This window comes from Pezoporus occidentalis, unplaced genomic scaffold, assembly GCF_034315485.1.
Source record: "Pezoporus occidentalis ecotype Australia unplaced genomic scaffold, CSIRO_AGI_Poc_V1 ctg147, whole genome shotgun sequence".
NCBI classification, from domain to species: domain Eukaryota; kingdom Metazoa; phylum Chordata; class Aves; order Psittaciformes; family Psittacidae; genus Pezoporus; species Pezoporus occidentalis.
Genome location: NW_026913284.1, coordinates 1,566,702 through 1,591,197, shown reverse-complemented (window position 1 = coordinate 1,591,197; position 24,496 = coordinate 1,566,702). Strand labels below are relative to the sequence as shown.

Here is a 24,496-nt window from a genome sequence, read left to right as displayed (position 1 = left end):
GGGCGGTGCCGGCGCGGGCGGTCACATGCGCACCTGGCGGCGCGGGGCGGGGCGGCCCCGGCGCTCAGAGCCGGGCCCCGCTGTCGGGGCTGCAGCGCGGAGTCGGCCCGGCCCCATGCCGAGCGCCGCCGCCGTCGTCCAGCCCCAGCCATGGGCGGCTGCGTGGGGCGGCAGCGCCGGGAGCGGCCCGCCGCTGGCAACACCCGCAAGCGAGCAGGTGAGCGGGGCCCGGCTAGCCGGCGCACTCGTGGGGTCACAAGGGTCCCGTGTAAATACCCATCTGCGTGGTGGGTGCGGGGGGGGGGGGACGGGACGACACACTGTGTCACCGGAGGGGTGCAGTCTGTGGGTGCGCTGAGGGGTGCCCAGTGTACGACCCTGGGAGCCGTTCTGTGCCCCCGGGGGGACCCCCGGCACCGGGGGTTCCGGTCTGGTTCGCGGCCCCAGGAGCGGGCAGGCACCTCGGGTCCCGTCCCGGCTTCCGTCCTGGTTCCCCGGGGGTTTGCAGGGTCACGGCTGGGGTGCACAGCGCGTCCTGCCCAGCCTTGCCGGTCCCCGGCTCCTCTCCGGGAGGGCGTGTCCCGGGGGGTGGAGGGTGGGTGCCCCCGGTTTGGGCTAGGTGGTGTCCTCCGGTACGCCGAGTCCCGCGGACTGCTGGGTCCCAGCCTGCCCGGGGCCGGTGCCGCCCGTACACCGGGCTGTTGCCGGCGGGCACACCGCCGTTCATGCTGCCCTGGGGTTTCGGGAGGTACTGGGTCCCGTGGGGCGGGCAGGGAGCGGAGGTATGGAGAGGGGCTGGTGCAGCCCCGCGGCTCCCCACGCTTACCGGTCAGCCGAATACCCGGGTGCCATGAGGCACCTCCCCGGTACGCTGCCATGGAGGGTCCCCGGAGGCCACGGGGGTTGGGGGGCGGGCACGGCTACCTGCCGGCGGAGGGGACGTGGGCTGGCGGGGTGAATCATACCTTTCTTCCCCTCGCCCGCCTCCCCGTCCGGTGCAATCACAGCCGGTAATTACCGTGTTTATGGCAAAGCGGTGGTAGGCGGTGGGAGAGGAGGAGCAGGAAGCGTGTGCCCGCGGACGGGGCGCCCCGGCCCTCGCCCGCAGCTGAGACGCAGGCGGGAGGGGGGGAGGTTTTCCCGTGGGATGGAGCCCGAAGCTCCCTTAACACGTCCGAGGTGCGGTGGTTGCCGGGTCTGCCTATGCCCGCTGCCGGTGGACAGCCATCCCCACCGTGCGGGGCTCCGTGTGTGCCAGCTCACCCCGGGGATGCCCTGCTGCCCCGAGTCAGGTTGATGGCTTCCTGTGGAGCTGCAGCCCTCCATCCCAGCATGCCCTCGTCCCCAGGGATGCAGGTGCTGTCCTGTGGGTGTCAGTCAGTCCTGGGATCCATAGCAGACTGTTCACTCAGGTCAGTGGGGAGTTGGGGGCCATTGCCTTGTAACTTGGGGCTGCTGTGGCTGGGGATATCAGATCCCAGCATCTGGATCTGTGTGCTCCCCTCCTGTGCCAGGTGACAGCTGGCTAAAGAGCCTGTGTCTCGATCGCCAGTACTCACTCCCTGCCAGGCTCTCCTGGGATGGATCACGGTGCCCTCCTGGTGCCCCTGTGCTCCCGGCAGCTTTCTTGCAGCATGCCCCTTCCTGAGGGAGCAGGAACATCCCTGGTGCCAGGGTGTCCAGGCTGGCTCCTGCCCTTGCTTGCATGATGCCCCCAGCCCACAGGAGCCGGTCAGTGGGTGGTGGAGGATGAAGCAAGGCTGCAGCTGCCCTCTCCCACAGTACAGGGACACTGCCCAGGACTGGCAAGAACCAGCATGCAAGGACCAGCTGTTGGTGGGAAGCCTCTGCTGCTGCGGGGACCCTGCTGAAGTAGCCTGTGTGCCTGGCTGGGCCTTGCTGTGGCCCCAGACATGGGGGTCTTGCTGCTTGTCCCCCGGATGGCCAGCTTGCCAAAGTGGGAGGAGCAGGGGATGCCTGTGGCATGCAGCATCCCAGCCTTGTCTGGCCCAGGAGGGGACTAGTCAGCACTGCTGGAAGCGCTGTCATGTGCTATCTGGCTCATGCCTCCCTTGGGGCTGAGCTAGCCTCCAGCACCTGCTGGCTGAGACTGTCCAGCTCTCCCCTGGGGCTCCATCCAGGCAGGGAGCAAGTTCCAGGGCACATCATCCTGCCTTGGGGTCCCCATGGAGGGGCTGAGCCTCAGGCAGGGTGCTGCAGGCAGGAGGCAGGCAGGCTGCCAGCCAGATCCTGTTGGCTTGAGTCCAGGCGCAGCGAGTGGCCAGACCTGTCCAGTGGTGCTGCTGTGGAGAGTTGCACAAGGGGCCAGGAATAGAGCAACAGGAGGCGATTAGAGGCTGCAGGGCCCAACTGGGTGGCAGCAATAAATAGACGAGGCTTAAGTCCCTGCCTACCTGGGCACGGCTGCCCGGCACACCTGCCTGCATAGGGCAGCCGCAACCTCTCCCTGTGTCCTCCTGTGGCCAAGCCCTGGGCCAGCCTCTTCCCTTTGCTGATGATGGAGCCGGGGACATGGTGCTGGTCATGAGTCCCGCTGTGTCTAACAGTCCTGGCTGCAGGGATGTGTGCACCAGCCCAGTGGCCACAGCAGCATGAGATGTGGTCCTGGCTGTGTCCTTGAGGCTGTCCATGGCTGCTCCCCTGCCCTTCCAGGGCAGGTGCTGCTTCCGACCTTGCTCTGTCCTGCAGTGCTGCAAATCCTTCCTGCCCGGCACCGTGACTGCTGAATCGGCAGCGCAGGCTGCAACCGGATGCCCTCTCTGAGACCTTGTTTGAGACCTGCCATCCTCCAGGATGCGGGCAGGATGCTGCCTGTCAGGGATGCTCAGCATCCAGCCCAGGGATAGCTGAGTTCCCATGCGGATCCCTGGTGTAGATGCTACATGTTGTGTCCAGCTCTAGAATGGCTCAGTGGGAAAGTGGGTGTTGTGCTGGCTCCAGTGGCCTTGGATGGGGTGGGACAGGGCTGGGACAAAACAAAGGTCATGTAGTGCCTTATGTCACCACACACTTGCCCAAGAAAAGCTGTTTGGGGAACATGGCTGAGGCCACAGCTGGCAGTGGTGGCTGTCCCCAGCATTGTCTTGCCTGGCAGGTCACAGTGCGGGCACGGGCATCCTTCCTGCCCAGCTGGGGCTCTGCATTCCCTGTGTCCTGTCCCAGCAGGCTGCCTGGCCGCCCCAGGGAGAGGGGTGGCAGGAAGGAGCTGTTGCCACTCATTGTCCCCAGCTCAGCTGGGAGTGAGAACAGCTCCTTCCTCCCCCATGCTTCCGGCCCAGCCGTGGGGCCAATGGGATGGGGCTGTTCCCAAGCTGCAGCCTGGTGTAGGAGAGCAGGGAGTGGTGGGACTGGCATGGGGGTGTCCCAGACCTGGTGGTGTCCCAGGTGGTGCTGCCTGCTGCAGGTCACTGAGGACATGGCTGGGGGCTGTTTCATGGGGCGCCAGCTCAGTCTGACCCATTGCTGTGGCTGCTGTGGCCTGGCAGCTCTCTGCCCCACAGTGCCCTGGACAGTGTGTGCCTGTCCTCTTGCCTTCAGCTTGTCCCTGCCATCCCGGGATGGTCAGAGAGGATGGTGGAGTCCTGCACTCCCCATCCTGCCAGGGCTGCAGCTCAGCCCCTGTAATCCCCTTCCCATTCTGACTCACCAGCTTATTCCCTGGCTAATTCCCCAAGCTATAAATACTGCTCTGCCTCAGAGGGCCCTGAGGCCTTGTGGCCACCCCACAGGGCAGGTGCTGCTCCTCCAGGCGTATGGGCAAGAGCCCTTGTCCCTCCTGGGGACAAGTGATGTCACTTTGGGGGGCAGCTGCTATGGGGTCATTGGGCAGGGCTAGAGATAGCTCTAGCTGAGTCCCCCTAGCTGTGCTGGGCAGGGCACCCCCTTGGACACTGCTGTGCATGGTGCAAGGGGTCCCCAGGAACCTGTAGGAATGGGGAGATGGGGGCTCAGGGCCCAAGTGGGGAGCTTCATCCCTTGGCTGAGTATCCTCCCCTCTCCAGGCCGCAATGAGCCCCTGAAGAAGGAGTGTCCCAAGTGGAAAAGCGACTACCCCATGACGGATGGGCAGCTGCGCAGCAAGCGGGACGAGTTCTGGGACACGGCACCCGCCTTCGAGGGCCGCAAGGAGATCTGGGATGCTCTGAAGGCAGCTGCCTACGCCGTGGAGGCCAACGACCACAGCCTGGCTCAGGCCATCCTCGATGGAGCCAGCATCACCCTGCCCCACGGTGAGGGATGACACCAGTAGGGTGGGGGGTGTTTGCTGAGTGCCCTATATCTGGGCACATGGAGGTCCCACATGGGGGAGGAGAGGGGTTCCCAACAGCCATCCATGCAGCTCAGCTCAGCCAAGGGGAGCTCTGCCCCACTCCCTGGGGTGGCCCTGTCCCCGCTGGGGTGGTCCATGGGGATGCCAACCCACAGCATGTCCCCTGCCATCCACAGGGTCCCTGACGGAGTGCTACGATGAGCTGGGCAACCGATACCAGCTGCCTGTCTACTGCCTGTCACCTCCTGTCAACCTGATCCTGGAGCGGAGCGAGGAGGAGGCATCAGAGCCGGCTGAGCCCCAGCCCAATGCCCGGCGGGAATTCGCCCTCAAGGTGCGGCTGTCCACGGGCAAGGACCTGCGGCTCAGTGCCAGCATGGGCGACACCATCGGGCAGCTGAAGAAGCAGCTGCAGGCACAGGAGGGCATCGACATGGCCTGGCAGCGCTGGTTCTTCTCAGGCAAGCTGCTCACCGACCGCACACGGCTGCAGGAGACCAAGATCCAGAAGGATTTTGTTGTGCAAGTGATCGTCAACCAGCCCCTGCCACCCAGGAACTGAGCTACCCCACACTGGTTGTGGGGCAAGGGCAGGGAGCTGGGGGCAGCGGCACCACTGGGGATGCCCCAGGCCATGTCTGAGCCCTGCCGGAGCTGGGGCAGACCCTGCCCCTCACTCAGGCTGCCCCCTACTCGGGTGACCGCCCCACACTCGGGTGACCCCCCTCCCCAGGAAGGTCTCCATGGGGCTGTGCCACCATGGTGGTCCCTCTTGGCTGGGGTATGGGCATGCACTGTGTTTGCTGCAGGAGGTTTGAGACCAAATGTGTCTGGGGTGGTCAGCACGGCCAGGGCGCTACTACTGGGCTGTGCTGTGCTGTGCTGGTGGGGAGAGGCTGTGACCTGCTGGGCTTCAGCTCACCCTGGCCAGGAGGCCCCGGGGTGCTGGGCTGTGTGGAGATGTCTCCCCTCTGTACATAGTCTGTATTTATCAATAAAGCCTTTTCATCCATCCTCTGGCCCCTGGGGCAAGTGTGGGGGGCTGTCACCTGCAGCCGTGGGAGGTCCCTGTGCCTCATCTGCATCTGCTTGCATGTCAGGATGGGCACAAGGAGAGCCCAGGCACCCCCTCTCCCTGGTGCCACCCTCACCCCATCCTGCCAGCCCCAGCTCTTTGCCTGCCTGGGCCCTTTCCCATACTGCCAGCCTTATCCCTTTGCCATCCTGGCTGGTTGCTGATGGGGGACCATCCCCTCCCTCCCAGAGCTTCCCCTCTGGAGGTTTCAGCCTGTGTCTGCCCTGAGGCCAGTCCATGAAGGGGTATGGTCCCAAGACCACCTTTATGGCCACCATTGCCTGTCCTGATGAAAACGGTGCCTTTCTGCATCTGGAGGCTGTGGCACCAATGGGTCAGGGCTCCCAAGGGTGGCCCTGGGAACTGCCCAGGAGGGTGACAGTGATGTGTCCCCATTTGTCATTCACGCAGGTCTTGTGCTGGGGGCTGTGCCCAGCGCATTAACTGTTCCTGCACAGGGCAGCACCGGCCTCATCTTACAGAGAAGAGCAAAGCCCAGGGGGGCTGAACAATGTCCTCACTGCCGGGAATAGCTGCCGGCTCTGCCTGCCGGCCCCACGTGAGGCTGGTCCTGCTGCCAGGCTGCCCTTGTGTGGCAAGGGAGGCTGGGCAAGCACCAGGACCCTGGCAGGGCTGCTCGGAAGGTTCCACACCTGAGGTCATCCTCCAAACCTGCACAGCGGAGCGGCTGTGGCTCCTGGCACATGTGCTGTCTGCTGGCTGGGATGTTTGAGGGGGCCCCTTTGCCTCCCTCTGGGGTGGGCAGCAACTCCCTGCCCAGATGCCAGGGAGCCTCAAGTGATGCAGGTGGGTGCTGCAGCATCAGGTTGTGTGGTGATGGGAGCCATGGGGAGCATCCTGGCTGCCCAGACACAGGACCCATGTTGCAACCGCATACTGTGTCCCTGCTCCACTGAGTATCTCTGTCTGCCTGCTGTGGGCTGTGTGCACCCCAGCTCCCTGCAGCCACCACAGGGGTCCCTGGCAGTGGGATGGGGGTGCACTGGGTCTCTTTAAGAGGGTTCAGGGCTGTGGAGGTGAACCAGGGCCGCCAGAAAGCAGGAGGGTGAGCTCATGGCAAAGCTGCCCCAGTCATGTGGAGCAGCCACAGCTGTTGGTGATCTTGGGCCGTGGAACGGAGGGGCCGGAGGCATAAAGCGTCGTGGCCAGCGGAGCTGCTGGGAACCAGGGCTGGGGGTTCTCTGCCTGTGGGGGTGAGAAGCAGAGGCTGCATCCCACACAGGGCTGTGCACTGCTGGCAGACATGGAGCTGGAAGTGCAACGGGCCAAGGAGCTCATCGAGCAGAAGCTGGCAGAGGAGGAGGAAGAGGAGAAGGAGAAGGTGGGTCCATAGGGCAGGGGGACCTGCCTGGGCTGCGGCAGAGACCCACCTTGTGCTGTGTCCATCCTTAGGGACTCAGAGGTGAGGAGGCTGGCACTGACCCTGCCATCCTGTGGGGTGCAGCAAAGTGGCCAAGGGCTCTCAGGGGCTACAGGTTCCCATCCCAGGAGCTCTTGCCTGTGGGGCAGAGCTGAGAACCAGGCAGGTGCCCAGCTTGCCAAGTAGCACAAGCCCAAAGGCTTCTGGGCATCCTTTAGACCTCAGTAGCAAGCAGTAGCTGTACCCAGAGCCATCTCCACTGGTGGGCTGAGGACAGAGGTGGTGGGGCTGCCCCGTGCACAGCCAGGACCATGCAGCACCTCCATGCCCATGCAGCAACACAAATGCGATGGCGCGCGGGAGCTACCAGCTGTGGAGCGGATGAACACACCTGAGCTGGAGGAGGAGAAACTCCATGGCCCCAGGAACCGGGGCCTCGAGGCCATAAAGGTGAGGGGGGCAGGGTTTGGGCCCGGGGGGGGGTGGATGCCTGGGCACAATGAAGGCAAACTGGGCACTGTGGGTCCCCTGCAGGGCCAGGAGCGGGTGCGGAAGAGCTCAGTGGACCTGCGGCGGGAGATCATTGACGTGGGCAGCATCCAGCGCCTCATCGAGCTCCGCAAGCAGCGCCGGCAGCGCCGGGAGGAGCGGGCGGCCACACCCGAGCCCCCCCCGCCGCCGGAGTCCTTGGAGATCGTAGGTCAGGGGGTCCCAGGGGATGGGAAGGTGGCTACGGGGTTCGGGGCTGGAGCGCCCATGGGCCAGCTCCCGGGTCACCCTGCCAGATGGGCACCTCCCCCGAGGTGTCCCCTCTCCTGCGCCCGCACGGTGCCCCAGCCCTGAGCCTGTCCCTTTGCCAGGAGGGTCCCGTGGAGCCAGAGACCTTCCTGCGAGCCGCAGTCCAGGGCAAGATGCACATCATCGAGAAGTTCCTGGCAGACGGTGGCTCCCCCAACACGTGTGATGAGGTAGTATTCCCTATGGCCACCGGCCACCCCACACTGTGCCCCCCTGTGGCAGGATGGGATGGGGCTTGGGGCATGGCTGGGGTGGGCCGGGGAGGATGGATCCATCACCAACGCGGTGCCTCGTCCCCGCAGTTCCACCGCACGGCCCTGCACCGCTCCTCGCTGGAGGGACACACGGACATCCTGCAGAAGCTGCTGGACAGCGGGGCCACTGTTGACTTCAGGGACCGGGTGAGGGGGATCCTGCCCCTGGCTCTGGGATGGTTTAAGCCTCTGGACTTGGCACAGCCAGAGAAACGGCAGGGGTGGGGTCCTCTGTCCCGAAGTGGTGGTCGGCAGGGGTCTCACAGGACTCAGCCCTGACACAGGGACCGGCTGGGTGGGGGGCACGGGCACAGGGTGGGGGTATCCCTCACATGGCTCTGTGCACCCAGCTGGACTGCACCGCTGTGCACTGGGCCTGCCGGGGTGGGCACCTGGACGCTGTGAAGCTGCTGCAGGACCGCGGGGCAGACCTCAACTTGAAGGACAAGGTGCGCAGGGCTGTGCCAGGGGTACGGGCATGCTCTGGGGAATGAAGTGTTGGGTTAGCAGGGGTGGGTGCTGATCTTCTCTGGTGTCCATCTTCTTCCCTTCTCAAGCTGCTCAGCACCCCCCTCCACGTGGCCACCCGGACCGGGCACCCTGACATCGTGGAGCACCTCATCCACTGCGGGGTAGACATCAATTCCCCAGACAGGGTAAGTGCTGCAGCCATGCAGCCAGCACTAAGGGGGCAACACTGATCCCTCCTCCCTTGGCTGACCCCTCCAGGAGCTGCCAGCACCAGTGGGGCACGTCTGGACACACACATCCTCCCCCTGGGGTGCTGGCAGCCGCAGCCAGGGCTAGCACCATCCTCCTCCCTGTCCTCATGGGGAGGTGGGTGTGCTGGGGCTGGGACCAGGCAGGGTGTCCCTGGTGCTGGACCACGATCCCCAGCCAGGCTACATCTCTCTCAGGAAGGCGACACGGCGCTGCACGACGCCACACGGCTCAGCCGCTACAAGATCATCAAAATGCTGCTCCTGCACGGGGCTGACATGATGGCTAAGAACCAGGTGAGCAGGGAACCAGCACCAGGGCTGTTTGCTGCCCCACCATGTCACACCACCCTGGCTCCAGCGTCTCTCTGCCTGCTCCGCAGGCTGGCAAGACCCCAACGGACCTGGTGCAGCAGTGGCAGGTGGACACACGCCAGGCACTAGAGACCAAGGAGCAGCCGCAGAATGGGATGGAGGTTCCTGCCTGACAGCGCCAGGCAGGGACCAGGGACCGGGCTGGGCTCCAAGGAGCAGGATCCAGCCGAGACTTGTCCGTGTCAATAAAAGCCAGCAAAGAGCAGCGTTTGTCTCCATGGGGCTGGGGAAGCTGGGTTACTGGGGAGCTGCTTATCCAGCAGCATGTAAGTGCCCTGTCTCCTAGGACAAGGACAACATGGGGCCAGGACACAATTGGTTCAATGGTGCGATTCCTTGCTGCAGGAAGCCCTGCTTGCTCACAGTGGTTCAAAGTCTCACTTGGGCAAGTTCAGCGAGGAGCGCTACATCCTGGGAAGCACAGGATGGCTCTACACTGTGATGGAGGCTGGCACTGCACCAGAGAGCAGCAGTCATACCCCTGCCGGGCAGCCACTCCATGAGGCTGGACGACTGCCTGATCTCCTGCCTTCTCTGCTGGCACCATCTCCAGGTGGACACAGTGATCCCTTTGCAGGCTGGGTCACTCATGCCAAGTGCAGTGCTCAGGGCCCCCAGTGTAGAAACACTCCTGCTTTCTCATTTACAGGAGGCCCCACACCATCACCCAGGGCAGGAAAACCCTGCCCACAGGCCCTGGACTCCTGCAGTGTCTGATCCCCTGCCAGCCCCTGAAGTGGGTGAGAGCATCTTGAGCTCACCCTGTACCGCCCCCCATGTCATCTGCCCATCCGGGTTACGGGTCCCTCACGTGCCCAATCAAACATTAACAGCCCCTCAGCAGGGCCGGCAGCAGCAGCACCAGCCACCATGGTGCTCAGCACCCGCCTCGCCTCTCCCCTCCGTCCTGTGCTGGCAGCTCTGCGCTGGACAGCCCCGGGGCAGCGCCGGGAGCACAGCACCCCGCAGGGACCGGGGCGCACGCTGGACCTTGGCGGCATCTTCCCGCCCCTCGCCACCCCGTTCTCACCCATGCAGGAGGTGGACTATGCCCGGCTGGAGGGGAACCTGCGCCGCTACGCCAGCATGCCCTTCCGAGGTAAGCGCTGCCCCTCTCTGTGCAGGCTCATGTGGCAGGGGCTGTGTGGCAGCGTGCGGGCAGCCCGCCGGCTTCCAGAGGATGCTCAGCCTCCAGCTGGACTTCGCTCTGGAGTGGGCAGCTCCTCGGGTACCCACCTAGGGTCCTTTGCATGGCACATGCCCAGGCACACGTGTGTGTCCTTGCACACTACCACGCACCAGTGCATGCTTGCACACACCCTCCACACATAGCTGTAGGCTTGCACCTACCCTCTGCCCCATAGGTGTGCTTACACACCTGTGCACACCCATGCTGATTCTGTGCCATGGGATGTGTATCTGTTGATTGCTGAGGATGCGTGGATGAGGGGGGCTGCAGTAACAGTCTGGGCATCGCAGGCATGTACCCCGGGGTTCTCCCCTCTTCTGATCAGGTTGTGAGCCCAGTGCTGTGGGAACGGACACAGGAGAGGGCACACTGTGGGTTGCAGAGCCTTTCCTGGGTGCGCAGCAGTGAGGAGGGGAGGGAGGGTGATAGGAGCACCCGGCATTCCCAGCTCCCTTGAAGCCTTCATGTGTCCATGGTGCTGGCAGGGTCCCAAGGAAGGGGTCTGTGTGCCACAGCCTGGAGCAGAGCAGCACAGTGTGGCTGTGGACACCAATAAATGCCTTGCTAGCAGTGCTGTGTGTGGCAGTGGCTGGGGATGGAGGCAGGCAGGCAGCGTGCTCAACAGAGTGCACACACAGCACGCTCTGCCGTCCCTATACCTGTGTCTCAGGGCTGGTGGTGCTGGGCTCCAACGGGGAGTACCCCTACCTGGCACCCCAGGAGCGGCTGGAGGTGGTGAGCTGCGTGCGCCGGGCTCTGCCCAGGGACCGCCTGCTGCTGGCCGGTTCGGGCTGCGAATGTGAGTGCTGCTGTGGGCTCTGTGGGGCTGTGTGTGCCTCCCAGGGCAGCCCTAACCTCTCTGCCTCCTCCCCAGCCACCCAGGCCACCGTCCAACTGACCCTCAGCATGGCAGAGGCAGGGGCTGATGTGGTGCTGGTCGTGACACCTTGCTACTACCGGGGAGCCATGACCAGTGCTGCCCTGGTCCAGCACTACACGGAGGTGAGCCAGGACCTGCCAGCAGCATGAGCTGGAGCAGCAGGATTGGGAGCGCATCCTGCACATCTCCAGCCCACCCCAGCTGCTGAGCATGGCCTGGCTGCCTGCAGGTTGCCGACGCATCCCCCATCCCCGTGGTGCTCTACAGTGTCCCTGCCAACACCGGCCTGGACCTACCCCTGGAGGCTGTGGTCACTCTGGCTCAGCACCCCAACATCCTTGGGATCAAGGACAGCGGTGGGGATGTGAGTGGGGCAGGGCTGTCCCGGGGCTGGCTGCCACCAAACCTGGCCCCAAGCTGGGAACAGGGAGCTGAGGGTGCCAGCAGGAGCCCTGCAGTGAGGGGTGAGGGTGATGCTGGCCCAGGGCACAGTGTGTCTCTCCCCAGATCACCCGCATTGGGCTGATGGTCCACAAGACACGGCAGGAGGATTTCCAGGTGCTGGCAGGATCGGCTGGCTTCCTGCTGGCCAGCTATGCCCTGGGTAGGTGCTGCTGCCCCTGCCCAGTGGGGGGCACAGGGGGCTGCAACGGGGGCACTGGTGGGGTCTGGCAGCCGGGCAGGAAGGGGGAGGCAGGCCGTGGGCAGCTATGGCAGGTCAGTGGCTGGCATGGCATGCCAAGCTGACTGCCAATGTACCCTGGTGTCCCCAGGTGCCTCTGGGGGGATCTGCGCCCTCGCCAATGTCCTGGGGGCCCCGCTGTGCCAGCTTGACCGCCTGTGCCGCGAGGGCCGCTGGCAGGAGGCTTGTGAGCTGCAGCACAGGCTCATTGAGCCCAACACAGCGGTGAGCAGTCAGGATGCTGAGGAGTGCCAGGATATGGCATAGCCCAGGGGCAGAAAACGATGGAGGTCCCTGGGGCTGGGGTCTGGGGGGACAGCACCCAGTTGGCACGCCAAGCCAGGCTGGATGTGGCGTGGTGGGAAATGCCAGCCCTGCCATGCCAGGAACAGCATGTCCACTGGCAGCAGGCACCTACCTGACCCCTGTGGGAGCCTTGTTGGTTATTTATAGAAAATGATGAGAAAAGCTACTCCTCCCAAGGTCCTCCACCCCACTACATGTGGCCCATGCCTGCTGCAAAGAGCCTGCCCGTGCCACAGGGATGCTCCCCAGCCTTGCAGACCCCCATGGGGAGGGCAGGAGTGATGGCGAGCAAGGAGCAGGGTCAGCAGGAGCAGGACCCATGAGCACGTTGCCCTGTCCCAAGAGTGCCAGCCAGCCCCTGCACCCTCCCTCCCGCAGGTCACCCGCCGATTTGGGATCCCAGGGCTGAAGAAGGCCATGGAGTGGTTTGGCTACTACGGGGGTCCCTGCCGCGCACCCCTGGCTCCGCTGAGCCCCCCTCAGGTTGAGGAGCTGAGGGGTACCTTCAGTGCAAATGGCTGGTTGTGAGGGGTGACCCCTGCCCCTTCCTGCGCTGAGAAGGCGCACGAGCCAGGGACCCCAGGAGCTGGGGATGTGGTGGGAACACTGGGACATGGCCAAGAGAAAGCCACCCATGTCACTCCTTCCTGCTGGGCAGGGTGGCTAGAGGGGGGACACCCAGCACCCTCTGGACACCCTTGCACACCTGCCAGCCCTCAGGGTCCCACCATCCCCACCTGAGAAGGGATGGATCCTTGCACCATGAGCCAGGAATAAACCTGCTGCCCCGTATCTGTGTGTGCTGTCCTGCCCATGCAAGCAGCCCCCCAACCCCAGCCCCTGCTCCCAGCAAAGAGGACACAGCCTGTGCGTTTGGCAACACGGTTTACTCAGCTGAGGCCTGTGCAGGCAGCAGCACAAGGCAGGGTCACGGCAAGGCACGGGACCGATGTGGGCAGAGACTGGCAGGGAAGGTAGGGCCCCTGCAGCCCAGCACTGGGCTACGAGGGCTGCTGGGACCCCTGCACCATGGCCAGACCACACTGGGGCAAGGGTGAGCATGCAGGGGGAGATGGAGGATGCATGCAGGCAGCAAGATGGGGAGCTGCGTGCTCCCTGCCCACCCTGCCTGCCCCTTCGCCATGCCCCTATCCCCACCCGCCCTGCCCAGCCCTGCTCCAGCCCCCTGCTCCAGCCCTGGCACCCTACCCCAGGCCTGCTCATGCCCCTCAACCCAGGCTCTGTTGGACCCTGCTCCTTGCTCACACCCAGTGTGCAGCAGACATGGCCAGGCTGGGTGTTCCCCGATCCTCCCTCTTGGGGATACTGCTGCAGATGTACCCAAGGCACAGGGATGAATGGGGGACAGCCCGTCGCCTGGCCCCAAGAGCAGGCCCCCCGGGTCCTTTGGGGCACCATGTCACCCTGCCCAGGCAAGTGGCCACCTAGAACAGGCACAGGCCACATGGTGCCCACCCTGCCTCAGAACCAGGATAGTGAAGTGGACCAGGAGCTGCCTCTCTGTGAGCACGTGGTCCAGCCAGCAGCTCCCAGCCAAGGCACCCTGGCAGTGGGGTCAGGGCTCAGCCCTACACCCCTGCTCCATCCTCTGCAGCAGGCCAGCAGCCCCAGTGCTCCACAGTCTTCCTGGGGGCAGAGGAGCCGAGCCCTAGCCACCCTGTCCCCGTGCTGCTCCAGCAGGTGCCAGGGCTATAGCCAGAGAGAGAAGGCACCATGGCTGCCCTGGGGCACTTGGGTGGAGGGGTCTCCCCCCAGCCACGGGGGTTCGGCAGGGGGGCTTGGTAGAGACAGAGGGCAAGGGGGCACCCAGCAGTGCCACATCCCTGCTCTGGGGACGTCAGGGCCAGCCGATGCCCAGTCTGGGGGTCCCTCTGCAGTGGGAGGGGATGTGGGGCATCGTCACGCTGTCAGGTTGTGGGCAGACTTGGAGGCACCCTGGGCCCTCTGGATGACAGCCGGGCACTTCTCCCGCCGCAGCAGCTTGTTGTTCTCAAAGAAGCCCTCATTGCGGGGCACGCCGTGGGAGCCATCGGGGAAGGTCAGGAGACCTGGGGAAGGGAAGGAAGAGGGCTGGGAGTGAAGGGGCAGAGAGCACCCACTGGGGCCAGAGGGACAGAATGGGAGATGCTGGATGGGGCCATGCTGAGCTGGGCACTCACCGAAGCCATACACCCGCCCGCCTTTGAACTCGCCCTCAAAAGTCATGTTGTCGCAGCGGGTGAAGACGCCGACGCCGTTGAACTTGCCCTGCACGAACTCCCCCTCGTACCTGTGTGAGAGTTGCCCCTGAGGCAGCAGCTCCCCGTGGCAAGGGTGGATGCCCACAGGGGTGTACGCAGGGCTTACCTGGAGCCGTCAGAGAAGGTGAGCACGCCGCAGCCGTGGAACAGCCCGTTCTCAAAATGCCCCACGTAAGCGGTGCCATCAGCAAATGTCAGCTGCCCAACACCATGCCTGCGACCTGGGGCGAGGGCAGAAATGGGCAGTGCAGGATGGATGGAAGCAGGGCCTGCCCCAGTGTGGTGCTGGGCAAGGACATGGGGGCTGCTTGGCCCCCAGCCCAGGCAGCACCATCCCCTCCTGCCCCGTCTCACCTTCCTTCCACTCGCCGCGGTACTCCTCCCCGTTGGAGTAGGTGAAGGAGCCTTTGGTGAGGGTCATGGTGACAGCCTCCGGCAGCGCAGGGCAAGAGCTGTCAGGGAGAGGTGCGGAGGGTGGCAGCTGGGCAGGGGGAGAACGCCGGTTTACACAGAGCCCCTGCATCCCCTGCTTGCAGAGAGGTGCGTTTGTGCCGTGGGGCAGACCACAGATGAGGAGGTGACCCCAGGACACAGCCGCCCTGCCCTGCCTCTGAAACCCCAGCTGCCGGGTTCAGGTTGCTGTCTGCCCCATGGCAGGGCTCAGGGCGATGTGAACCCACGGGGGTCACAGCCCAGTGAAATGTGAGCGAGTGGCAGCAGAGGAGCGTGGCAGGAGTTGGATGCATCCAGCACAGCTCCCTGGCAGGACCCAAGGGTCCTGTACTGCAGCAGGCTCAGGCCAGCGGCTGCTCTCAGCTCTGCTGGGACAGTCCCAGGGAGAAACAGGCATTTTGGTGCTTGTCAGATTATGCTTGGTACTGGCTCTTCAAGGGAGAGAGCAGAGAGCTTGTGGAGTTTCCAGCTCTAGCGTCAAAGATGGGCAGATCATAGAATGGTTTGGGTTGAAAGGGACCTTAAAGCTCATCCAGTTCCAACCCCCTGCCATGGGCAGGGACACCTTCCACCAGACCAGGTTGCCCAAAGCCTCATCCAACTTGGCCTTGAACACTGCCAGGGATGGGGAATCCACAGCTTCTCTGGGCACCCTGTGCCAATGCCTCAGCACCCTCACAGTAAAGAATTTTACCTAATACCTAATCCAAATCTACTCTCTTACAGCTTAAATCCAGATCTGGCTCACCCCCTGGGATGGAGCAGCTACTCCTCCTACGAGGGATGGCAGAGAGAGGACTCAGAGGTTCCAGGGACTTGTTTGGCTACCACAGGGTTTGCAAACCTCCCTGCTGGCAGCAAGCAGCCCCCGGAGGTTTGCACACCCCCGGAGCTGCTGTCACACAGCACAGCTCTGCCCAGTGCACAGGGAATGCACCAGCAAGGAGACAGCCCCGCAGGTGGGCTGGGAGCTGCCTCTCCGGCGGCTCCTGTGACGGGAAGGGGCTCCCCACTTCCAAAGGGGGTATCCCTGCTCACATGGGGCTGCACGTCTCTGGAGATGGGTGATGAGCCACGCTAACTAGCTGGACACGGCACCCGGGAGCACAGCAGGGAGCTGGCAAGCGCTTTGTGTCCGGAGCAGAAATGGCCCCCAGCCAAGGCGATCAGCGACTGAACAGTGCTCCCTGCTGATGGCAGAGATCAGGAGCTCAGCGCCAGCTCCCCAGCCTGCCCAGCGCCTCCGGGGGTGCCTGCAACGGGGGACAGGAGCAGGAGAGGTTGGGGCTGCTGGGGGCTGTTAATGTCTGCGGCAAGGGAGGGCTCCCACCACCAGCATGGCCTGTGCCTGGACCGGCGACTTCATCCAGGGCATGGGCAGCATCTGCCCCCAGGCAACCCAGGCTGCCCAGCTGCATGTGCCCACATTGCCACCCAGGGCTGGTGCACCCACACCCCGCTGTGTCCATGCACCCAGGGCTGATGCACCCACACCCCGCTCTGTCCATGCACCCAGGGCTGATGCACCCACACCCCGCTGTGTCCATGCACCCAGGGCTGATGCACCCACACCCCGCTGTGTCCATGCACCCAGAGCTGATGCACCCACACCCCGCTGTGTCCATGCACCCAGAGCTGATGCACCCACACCCCGCTGTGTCCATGCACCCAGGGCTGGTGCACCCACGGGCGGTGCACGCACGCCCCACCGGGACCAGCCGTGCCCTGCTGAGTGCCGAGGGGCGGTGCGGACGGGCCGGTCGCGCAGGGACCCGCGCTCACCTGGCTACACGCTCGCCGCCCGCACCGCTGCCCACCGGGGTCCCGCCGAGGGGCGGTGGCACGGCCACCTCCCCTGCCAGCTCCCTGCCCCGCAGGACGTTGCCACGCCACCGGCGTCCATCCCCGCCCGCCGTTGGCTATCTCCACGGCAACCTCTAGCAACGCGGCTGCTCATTGGCCATCTTCGCAGCACTCCCTTGGCGGCAGCCATCTTTGTGTGGGGCAAAGCGGTCTCCTCTCTGGGCGTGTCAGCAGAGGGGTAGCGCCCTGCCCTGCCGTCATCTTTGTGAAGGGCAGTGGAGGGCGTTGTCGCTCCGGGCGGCCATTTTTGTGTGGGGCACGGGAGCCGGCCCCCTGCGGTGGGGCCGTGGGGCCAGCAGACCCCAAGAGCCAAGCGTGGGGGGCTCCCGGCCCGCCCCATCCGGTACCGCTGCCGCAGCCGGCCCCGCGGCGGGCGCGGCTAGCACGGCGACTCCCGGTGTGGGCGTGGCGGGGGGCGGAGCAGCCCCTGGGGCGCGGTAACGTGAGCGGAAGCTGCCGGCGCGGGTGTCGCGGCGAGGCCGGGCCGGGCGGGTGCGATGGACGAGACGAGCCCGCTGGTGTCTCCGGAGCGGGCTCAGGCCCCCGACTACGGGCTGCCGGGGGCGGCCGTGCGCACCCTCCCGCCCGCCGCTCCCCCACCGCCGCCTTCCCCTCCCGGGTCCCCCGGAGGCCGCGACCGGGAGCGGCAGCCGCTGCTGGAGCGAGGGGCGCGGGGCCCGGCGGCGGCGCAGGCCCAGGCGCAGGCCCAAGCGGCAGCGCAGGCTCAGGCCCAGGCGGCGGCGGCGGCGGCGGCGCAGCGGGAGCGCAATGATTTCCCCGAGGACCCCGAGTTCGCGGAGGTGGTGCGGTGCGCCGAGCTGGCCAGCGAGCGCGGCATCTTCCCCGAGCGCATCTCGCAGGGCTCCAGTGGCAGCTACTTCGTCAAGGACCCGCAGGGGGTGAGCCGGCCCCCGAGGCCAGCGGGCTGAGGAGCGGTGCTGGCTGGGAGAGGGGCGCCCCCAGGGGAGATGCGGGTGCCGGCCCCGGCGTGGCCGGGCTCCTAGGAGCGGCTGGAGCTGCCCAGGGGAGAAGCGTGGTGGGACCAGCAGCAGGAGTGGGGACAGCTGGGCTCGAGTGCTGCTTCAGCCTCTTCTGTGGCTCTTGTACCCAAGGAGGGTGACCCGCTGCCCCAGGCCCGTGCATCAGCATCTCATGACCGTGGTGACTCCAGCCCTAGGGCTGCGTGGTTGATATAATCAAGGCAAAGTCCTCAAATTATAGCTGGTCCCCTGTAGGTCTTGGCAGCTACGTGGCAACCGTCTCCATGCCACCCACTGGATGTGTGTGCAGCACGGGATGGCTTGTCTTGTGACCTGCAGCACCCAACACAATTACTTGAGCTGTTGCTGCTTCCTGTGGCTTCCTGGCTGCATATGTGCTGGGATGCTTCCTGGGGAGCAGGATTGGGCTCCCCGGTCTCTGGTGTGCCCTGGTTTTTCTGCTCTGGGTGGAGCCTGGCTCCTCAGAGCAGTAGCAGGCAGCCCCAGCTGAGCCAGGGCAATGCACACTTCCTCCCACCACCCTCCTACTCCTTCCCGTTGCCCAATATGAGATGTGACATCTCCGGGGTGGGGGCTGGATGAGCGGCACAGGGGCTTGCCTAGCTATAGGAGACATGAACTTGTGAGGGCTGGTGGAGGGAGTGTGTGAGGAGCCAAAGTCTCTGTCCTCCTCGCCATATCACCTGGCAGGTCCCTGGGCTGCCCTGCTGTCAGTGAATATGGTGCGTAGCTGGTTTCTGTGGCTCCTGCCCAGAGTCACCAGAGCTTCCCTGCTGCTGGCATGAGAGAGTGCAGTGCACTGTTGTTGTGGGCAGGGGTGAGGCCACTGGTGGGGTGAGAACTTCTCTCTTGTGTGTGCTTTCCTCTCAGCTTCTGAGCTGTACCAGCTACGATGTTCCTCCCCAGCCCTGATGCATGTGGTTACTTCTGGGCTTGTCTGGCTCCCTCTGCCTTGCTGCTGGTGCCAGGGCAGACCTGTTTTGCCTGCCAGTGCTGCTCTTGGCACAGGACTGTCTGGAAGGGGATGCTGTGCTGCTAGGCCTCTGGCCTCCACCTTTATACTGTCCATGGCTGGCTGGGCCTTGCTCTACTGGACTTGGCTCTATGGAGCACAGGGCTCCGGTGCTGCCAGAGCTCCCAACAAGCTTTTTGCAGGCTCATATCCAAGGACATGTTGGCAGTTGTGTGCCTTCACGTGTGGCTGATGAGGGGGTTGCTTTCCTGCCTGCTCAGGGAAAGTGGCTTCTCCATGTGATCAGGGGATGTCTGAAGTGGCCCTGTTCCTTCAAACCCTTCCTCTTCCTGGTGGACAAAATGTTCCTGCCTGCCATTGCCTGGCTTCTGGTGCTTGGTAGACTGGGATTGCACTGAGGTCTCTTGCTGAGGTGTTCTGGTCCCTTTTGCTCCAGTCAGTTTGGGATCAGCTCTGTTCAGTGGATTTTGGAGACAGAGCAGGGACCAATAGCCCCCTCCTTCTCCTGCATGGACATAATGAACAGGAGTGAGCAGTAGGTCTCCCCAGCCATCCAAAGGTCACTGGGATGTTTACCAGGGAACAGCATTATCACTGATATCTTCTGGGACAAAGGAGGGTTTTTCCAGATACATGAGCCAGGTATGAAGGTCTTTGGGCAGCACCCTGCTCTCATCGGATGGGGCACTGCCTGAGGAAGGGTCCCTCGTTGGAGCTGTGGGGGTCTGCCTGGTCCCAGGAGCTGGTCATTTCCCTGGTGCACAGTCTGAGTGTCCCCACTGTGGGCTGGCTCGGGGCGGGGGAATGTCCTGACTCTGCCAACTACCTTGAGTCTGCTCTCCCCTCTCTTCCTCACAGAAAATCATTGGTGTCTTCAAGCCCAAGAACGAGGAACCCTATGGGCAGCTGAACCCCAAATGGACCAAGTGGCTGCAGAAGTTGTGCTGCCCATGCTGCTTTGGGAGAGATTGCCTCGTCCTCAACCAGGGTTACCTGTCGGAGGCGGGTGCCAGCCTGGTGGACCAGAAACTGGAACTCAACATTGTTCCCCGCACAAAGGTGAGGGGATATGAAACTCTTGTCTTGGGGAGGCTTTCGTGTGCTTCTGCACAGTTCTGCTTGCACCTTGGCTTGTGGCACTGCTGATCTCGCAGGTGTGTTGGGAGCTCTGGACTGGGACTGCCAAGCTGTGGGATCCTTGTTCTGGGCAGAGCAGTGGGAAATGCTGTGTCTTGGCTTTATCAGCCACACCAGTGACAATTGCCCTTGCTGACATCTGGACTCCTCTCCCCCCAGGTGGTGTATCTGGCCAGCGAGACCTTTAACTACAGTGCCATTGACAGGGTGAAGTCCCGGGGGAAGAGGCTGGCCCTGGAGAAGGTGCCGAAAGTCGGCCAGCGCTTCAACCGCATTGGTCTGCCACCCAAGGTATGGCACTGGCCTCCATGCCCGTCTGTCACTGCTTCTCCATCCCCTGTGGCCTCCTGTAACACAGCCTCTCCTTTCTTCAGGTGGGCTCCTTTCAGCTCTTTGTGGAAGGCTACAAGGATGCTGACTACTGGCTGCGGCGGTTCGAAGCTGAGCCACTCCCAGAGAACACCAACCGGCAGCTGCTGCTGCAGTTTGAGCGGCTTGTGGTACTGGACTATATCATCAGGAACACAGGTAGGGATGCTGCCTGGCCTGGGACACTGCTCCTTCATGTCCTGCCAGGTGGAGAAAGGGGATGGAGGCAGGGGCTTGGCATCTCTTCCCAGCACCCAAACTTCCTCTTGACATCACTTGGCAGTTGCCTCCAGGCAGCAGCCTCTGGGTAGAATGTGGCTGCTGTGACTGCCTTCCTGGGAAATGCTTTGGCTGCTGGCCTGTGTTCTGGGAGATCTGGAGCCACCACTGTACTGGGGTGGAAGTTTGCCAGCTGTGAGGATCCAGGGGCATCTGGAGATCCAGCACCTGACTGTGTCCTTGCATCCCATCTCATGCTGGGTTTACAAGTTCCTGCAGGCTGGAAGAGGTAGAGGGAGCACCCTGGGGCTTGCAGGCTGACCTCTCTTTTGTGAGCTGGGGATACATCGACCTCTCCAGTCTCCAGGACTGGTTGTGTGGGGGTTCATGTGGCTTCCCAGGCTTTCAGCAGGCTCCAGGGCTCTGAGGTACAGTTTGGGCCTAAAACTGGTCTGTCTCACTTCTGGGTTAGGAGTAACTTTCTGCCTGGTGTGGTGCAGATAGGCCCTGACACTGACACAGCTGGTTCTATCTTCCTGCAGATCGGGGCAATGACAACTGGCTCATCAAGTACGACTGTCCCCTGGACAGCGCAGGCGTGCGGGTGAGCGGCTCTTACTGGGCAGGAGCGATGGGAATTCCCAGCTGGCTTGGGTTTCTGAGTGGGAGAGGGACTGTTCATGCTGCGGGGTGGTCCTTGTGACCTGCTCCTTTTCCTTTCAGGACAGTGACTGGGTGGTGGTGAAGGAGCCCATCATCAAGCTGGCTGCTATAGACAACGGTTTGGCCTTTCCCTTGAAACACCCAGACTCCTGGAGAGCATGTGAGTTCCTCACGCTGTGCCAGGGCACCCTGGTGAGCCATGGAACTCCATGCTCAGGCATCTTCTTTAAGGGCTGGAGAGGAGAGGGGAAGGGCTGTCTCTCTGCAAACCTTCTGGGTTCACAGGTGACTCTGCCTCAGCAGGGGCTGTAGAAAGTGGGTACTGGACCCTGTGTCCCAGATGCAGGTGATCTGTCACCTAGGGGCATGTGGCACCATCCTTTGCCTTTCTCCAGGTCTAATGTCTCCTGCTTACTCCCACAGATCCATTCTACTGGGCATGGTTGCCCCAGGCCAAAATCCCCTTTTCACAGGAGATCAAGGACCTGATTCTTCCCAAGATCTCAGACCCCAACTTTGTCAAGGACCTGGAGGAAGATCTGTATGAGCTCTTCAAGGTGAGCTTGGGGAGTGGGTGAAGATGGCTTGGAAGGAAGAAAAACTGAGGTGGTATGGGGAAGCTCCCTGTCAAGGCTGCAGAGGACAGAAATGTGGCCAGGCTCCTGACTGTTCATAAGCTGAGGTATAGCCAGGTTATCCCTCTGCCAGGAGCTGAGGATTCAGTGTGAGGAGAAGCAGAAAACCCATGGGACAAGAGGAGAGGCTTGCTTGGGAAATAGGCATCTCCTGCGTGGCTTGAGGCAGCTGGTGGATCTCACTGTGTTCTCTGCTCTCTCTTGCAGAAAGACCCTGGCTTTGACAGGGGACAGTTTCACAAGCAGATTGCAGTCATGAGGGGCCAGGTAAGCTGTGTGTAGGGAATGCAGATGGGTGAGGCACAGAGCCTTGTCCTGCCGGTGTGGCAGGTAGGGTGATGGGGTGGATGCTCTCTGTTGCTGCATCAGGGCAGCTCAGGCATTGCTCTGTTGTGCCACACAGATCCTGAACCTGACTCAAGCACTGAAGGATGGGAAGAGCCCCCTGCACCTGGTTCAGATGCCGCCTGTGATTGTGGAAACGGCGCGTTCCCACCAGCGCACTGCCAGCGAGTCCTACACGCAGAGCTTCCAAAGCCGGAAGCCTTTCTTCTCCTGGTGGTAGCCATGGGAGCTACAGACAGGGCTTGGCTGCCTCGGACTGGCATTGCGAGAGGAGCTGGGCCACTGCTGGCTCCCGTGGCTGGGACTCGACCTTCTGGGTCGAGTGTGGCTGGAGGAACCTGCAGCTGAACTGGAGGAGCCAGGCAGGTCGGGCATGGTCCCTCCTCAGCTCCGTTGGAGCTCAGTGCCCTGCCTGGGGCAGAGCCCAGGGGAAGGAGTGGGAATCCTCTGGGAGCTGTGGTGTGGCTGGGACCCTGCCCCTCCCTCGGCCTGCATGCTGTTCTGAGCACCCCTGCTTGGGGCTGGGATGAGCAGGCTGCCTGGACCAGTATCCATCCAGGCCTTCACACCAGCCACTGGCCCCTTTCACACCGTGCTGGCTGCTGGGCTTGGAAGGCCTGTAGCAGGGTGTCCACCCCTCCCTTGGCCTGAGGGTGTGCTTGTACTTCACTGTCCCTCCTCTGCCCCAACCCTGTGCACGCTGCTTTCCTCAGGGGGAGTTCCTGCTGCCCACTGGCGCAGTAGGGACCACAACGAACGGCTGTTCTCTGGCTGGGGGCTCGAGGAGGGAAGGGATGAGGGACAACTCACAGGGCTGGCTTGGGTTCAGTTAGAAACTATGGGGAAAGAGGTGTTGACTTGTCCTTGTGAGAAACGTGGTCCTGGGAGGGGCTGTACCTTTGAGCCACCCTCCACAGCTGGAGAGGTTTGAGGGTGGGTGCAAGCACTTTCTCCCCTTTTGCTGCCCTGGTCCATCCCTCCTGCTGGGTCTCCACAGCTGCTCTTGCTTGGCTTTTGCCCCTGCTCCCAGCAAGCTCCCTGGCTGCTGTGCAGCCAGCATGGTGCCAGCCTTGTCTGTGCCTAGGGCCCCCTCGAGGGGTAGGGGACTTCTGGGGAAGGGCCAGCGTGGCTTTTCTGCTACATGGGAGGGAGGTGTGATGGGAGCATGGGGGAGGGGGAAAAGGTGTGCTCCTGGTTGTCCTGGTGCTGACAATCCCACAGGCCTGCTGTGGGGGTGAGGCCCCGTGCCCCTCACTCCCCAGAAGTTGCTGAGCTCGTGTTGTATGAACAGTACCAGGGCTGCTGCCTGCATTCGCTTGCCTTGAGCTGCAGCTTCTCCTGCTGCCAGGGGAAGCTGGGGTTGGGGCTCAGTGTCCTGTTAGCTCATCTTTGAGAGTTGGGGGAGAATGAAGGCAGGTTGGGGATCTGCTGCTTGAGCCTGGGAGGGGAGAGCTCCCTTGGCTCATGTGCAGGGAGAGCGCTCAGCAATAGCTGTGCAAGCACAGGGTGGGCAGCAGCAAGACCCCAGCTTCCTGGCTAGGCCCAGCTGCATCTCCAACTGACCCAAAATGTATTGTTCTAATGCACTGTAGAAATGTATGTAATGTATTTAAACCATGCAACCGTCTGAATAACAGAGCTGCCGTTCAGCTGGATGCTTGTGTGTCTCTGCAGCACCCTAGAGCAGGTCGGGGCTGGTCTCCTTGCATCAGGACTGGTACAACAGCCTGGCCCAAGGCCCTGCCGCCCTGGGGAAAGGCGAGGGGACTGTGGGACCCAGCCCAGCTTCACGCAGCCACCACTGTCCACCTTTTATTAACCATTGCAGCCTGTCCGTACACTTAGTGTCCTCACAGGTCCTGGCACCCGTTGTCCAGCAGCCCTGCACCTTCTCAGTACACCAGCTCGGTGCTGCTACACGGACCCTCTGGCTCCTTCTCTGCGATCCTGTGGGGAAGGGGCGTCTGTTAATGGCGCGGCCCCGCTGTGCTCTCCCCTGTTCCCCACCGCCCCGGTGCGCACCTACCGCAGGTGGCCGAAGCGCCGCAGGGCCCGCGCCATCCCGCCGCCGGGTTGTGCCGGTTGCCGCCGCCGGAGCCGCCGCAGGGCTCGCGCCATGCGCCGCTGGCCCCCGTACCGCCATACGAGGCGGGCGCGCTCCTCGGGCCGCTCGGCCCCGCCGTTCTGGAACAGGCTCCGCAGCTCCGGCAGCCCCACGCCCTGGAAGATGTTGGCCGAGGCCCGCTTGCGGCCGCGGGCTGCGGGCGCTGTCCCCCCCGGAGGGTCGCTCACCACCGAGGCCGGCGTGCCCATGGCCAAGGCCGCTGCGGGCGCCGCGGGGACGGCGTCAGGCTCCGCTCCCGGCCGGCGTCCCCCGGGGTCTGACGCGGCTGCCCGGTGAGGAAGGACGCGGCGCGGCGGCGCCGGGCAGGAGGCCAGCCGCGCGGGCGGGGCCGCTCCGGGACGCGGGAGGCGCCCGGCTCGGGCCGGCGCACGCAGGTCCGGTCCCGCCCGGCGGTGCCCGGGGCTCTGTGCCCCGCCGTGACCCCTTTTCCCTCGCTCGCACAGGCCTGGCGGGGTTGCCGCTTCGCGCCGCTCTACCGGGGTCCCGCCGCTGCCCCTCTTCA

At 63.7% G+C, this 24,496-nt stretch overlaps 6 protein-coding genes across 10 annotated transcripts; 4 read left to right on the top strand and 2 right to left on the bottom strand.

The window, feature by feature from the left end:
• The first annotated feature begins 7 nt into the window (after positions 1-7).
• On the top strand, positions 8-4,949 carry UBTD1 (ubiquitin domain containing 1). The gene is made up of 3 exons (XM_062610486.1): positions 8-217; positions 4,023-4,250; positions 4,468-4,949. The coding sequence occupies exons 1-3, from the start codon at positions 151-153 to the stop codon at positions 4,851-4,853; spliced, it is 681 nt and encodes a 226-aa protein (XP_062466470.1). The 5' UTR covers positions 8-150; the 3' UTR covers positions 4,854-4,949.
• Positions 4,950-4,996: 47 nt separating this feature from the next.
• Positions 4,997-9,098, top strand: ANKRD2 (ankyrin repeat domain 2). The gene is made up of 10 exons (XM_062610485.1): positions 4,997-6,177; positions 6,629-6,708; positions 7,084-7,197; positions 7,282-7,443; positions 7,608-7,715; positions 7,848-7,946; positions 8,150-8,248; positions 8,357-8,455; positions 8,717-8,815; positions 8,902-9,098. Exons 1-10 carry the CDS (start codon positions 6,168-6,170, stop codon positions 9,004-9,006), a joined length of 975 nt encoding a protein of 324 aa, XP_062466469.1. The 5' UTR covers positions 4,997-6,167; the 3' UTR covers positions 9,007-9,098.
• Positions 9,099-9,707: 609 nt separating this feature from the next.
• Positions 9,708-12,740, top strand: HOGA1 (4-hydroxy-2-oxoglutarate aldolase 1). Of its 2 annotated transcripts, XM_062610446.1 has the most exons (7): positions 9,708-9,992; positions 10,753-10,881; positions 10,957-11,084; positions 11,192-11,326; positions 11,470-11,566; positions 11,736-11,869; positions 12,329-12,740. In XM_062610446.1, exons 1-7 carry the CDS (start codon positions 9,764-9,766, stop codon positions 12,476-12,478), a joined length of 1,002 nt encoding a protein of 333 aa, XP_062466430.1. In that variant the 5' UTR covers positions 9,708-9,763; the 3' UTR covers positions 12,479-12,740. The 2 variants fall into 2 exon arrangements, with proteins under 2 accessions (XP_062466430.1, XP_062466431.1); XM_062610447.1 differs by lacking the exon at positions 10,753-10,881.
• A 655-nt stretch (positions 12,741-13,395) lies between these two features.
• Positions 13,396-16,567, bottom strand: MORN4 (MORN repeat containing 4). 2 transcript variants are annotated; one of them, XM_062610442.1, is made up of 5 exons: positions 16,447-16,567; positions 14,566-14,692; positions 14,318-14,432; positions 14,131-14,240; positions 13,396-14,019 (listed from the first exon to the last, which is right to left on the bottom strand). In XM_062610442.1, exons 2-5 carry the CDS (start codon positions 14,630-14,632, stop codon positions 13,871-13,873), a joined length of 441 nt encoding a protein of 146 aa, XP_062466426.1. In that variant the 5' UTR covers positions 14,633-14,692; positions 16,447-16,567; the 3' UTR covers positions 13,396-13,870. The 2 variants fall into 2 exon arrangements, with proteins under 2 accessions (XP_062466426.1, XP_062466425.1); XM_062610441.1 differs by having other exon boundaries at positions 14,566-14,663; positions 16,447-16,539.
• Positions 16,568-16,936: 369 nt separating this feature from the next.
• On the top strand, positions 16,937-23,524 carry PI4K2A (phosphatidylinositol 4-kinase type 2 alpha). The gene is made up of 9 exons (XM_062610440.1): positions 16,937-17,426; positions 19,360-19,560; positions 19,798-19,929; positions 20,013-20,166; positions 20,769-20,830; positions 20,950-21,049; positions 21,313-21,446; positions 21,732-21,791; positions 21,928-23,524. The coding sequence occupies exons 1-9, from the start codon at positions 17,025-17,027 to the stop codon at positions 22,087-22,089; spliced, it is 1,407 nt and encodes a 468-aa protein (XP_062466424.1). The 5' UTR covers positions 16,937-17,024; the 3' UTR covers positions 22,090-23,524.
• Positions 23,525-23,668: 144 nt separating this feature from the next.
• Positions 23,669-24,404, bottom strand: AVPI1 (arginine vasopressin induced 1). 3 transcript variants are annotated; one of them, XM_062610445.1, is made up of 2 exons: positions 23,877-24,404; positions 23,669-23,794 (listed from the first exon to the last, which is right to left on the bottom strand). In XM_062610445.1, the coding sequence occupies exon 1, from the start codon at positions 24,180-24,182 to the stop codon at positions 23,892-23,894; it is 291 nt and encodes a 96-aa protein (XP_062466429.1). In that variant the 5' UTR covers positions 24,183-24,404; the 3' UTR covers positions 23,669-23,794; positions 23,877-23,891. The 3 variants fall into 3 exon arrangements, with proteins under 3 accessions (XP_062466429.1, XP_062466428.1, XP_062466427.1); XM_062610444.1 differs by having other exon boundaries at positions 23,669-23,816; positions 23,892-24,402; XM_062610443.1 differs by having other exon boundaries at positions 23,669-23,816; positions 23,896-24,397.
• Positions 24,405-24,496: the final 92 nt, after the last annotated feature.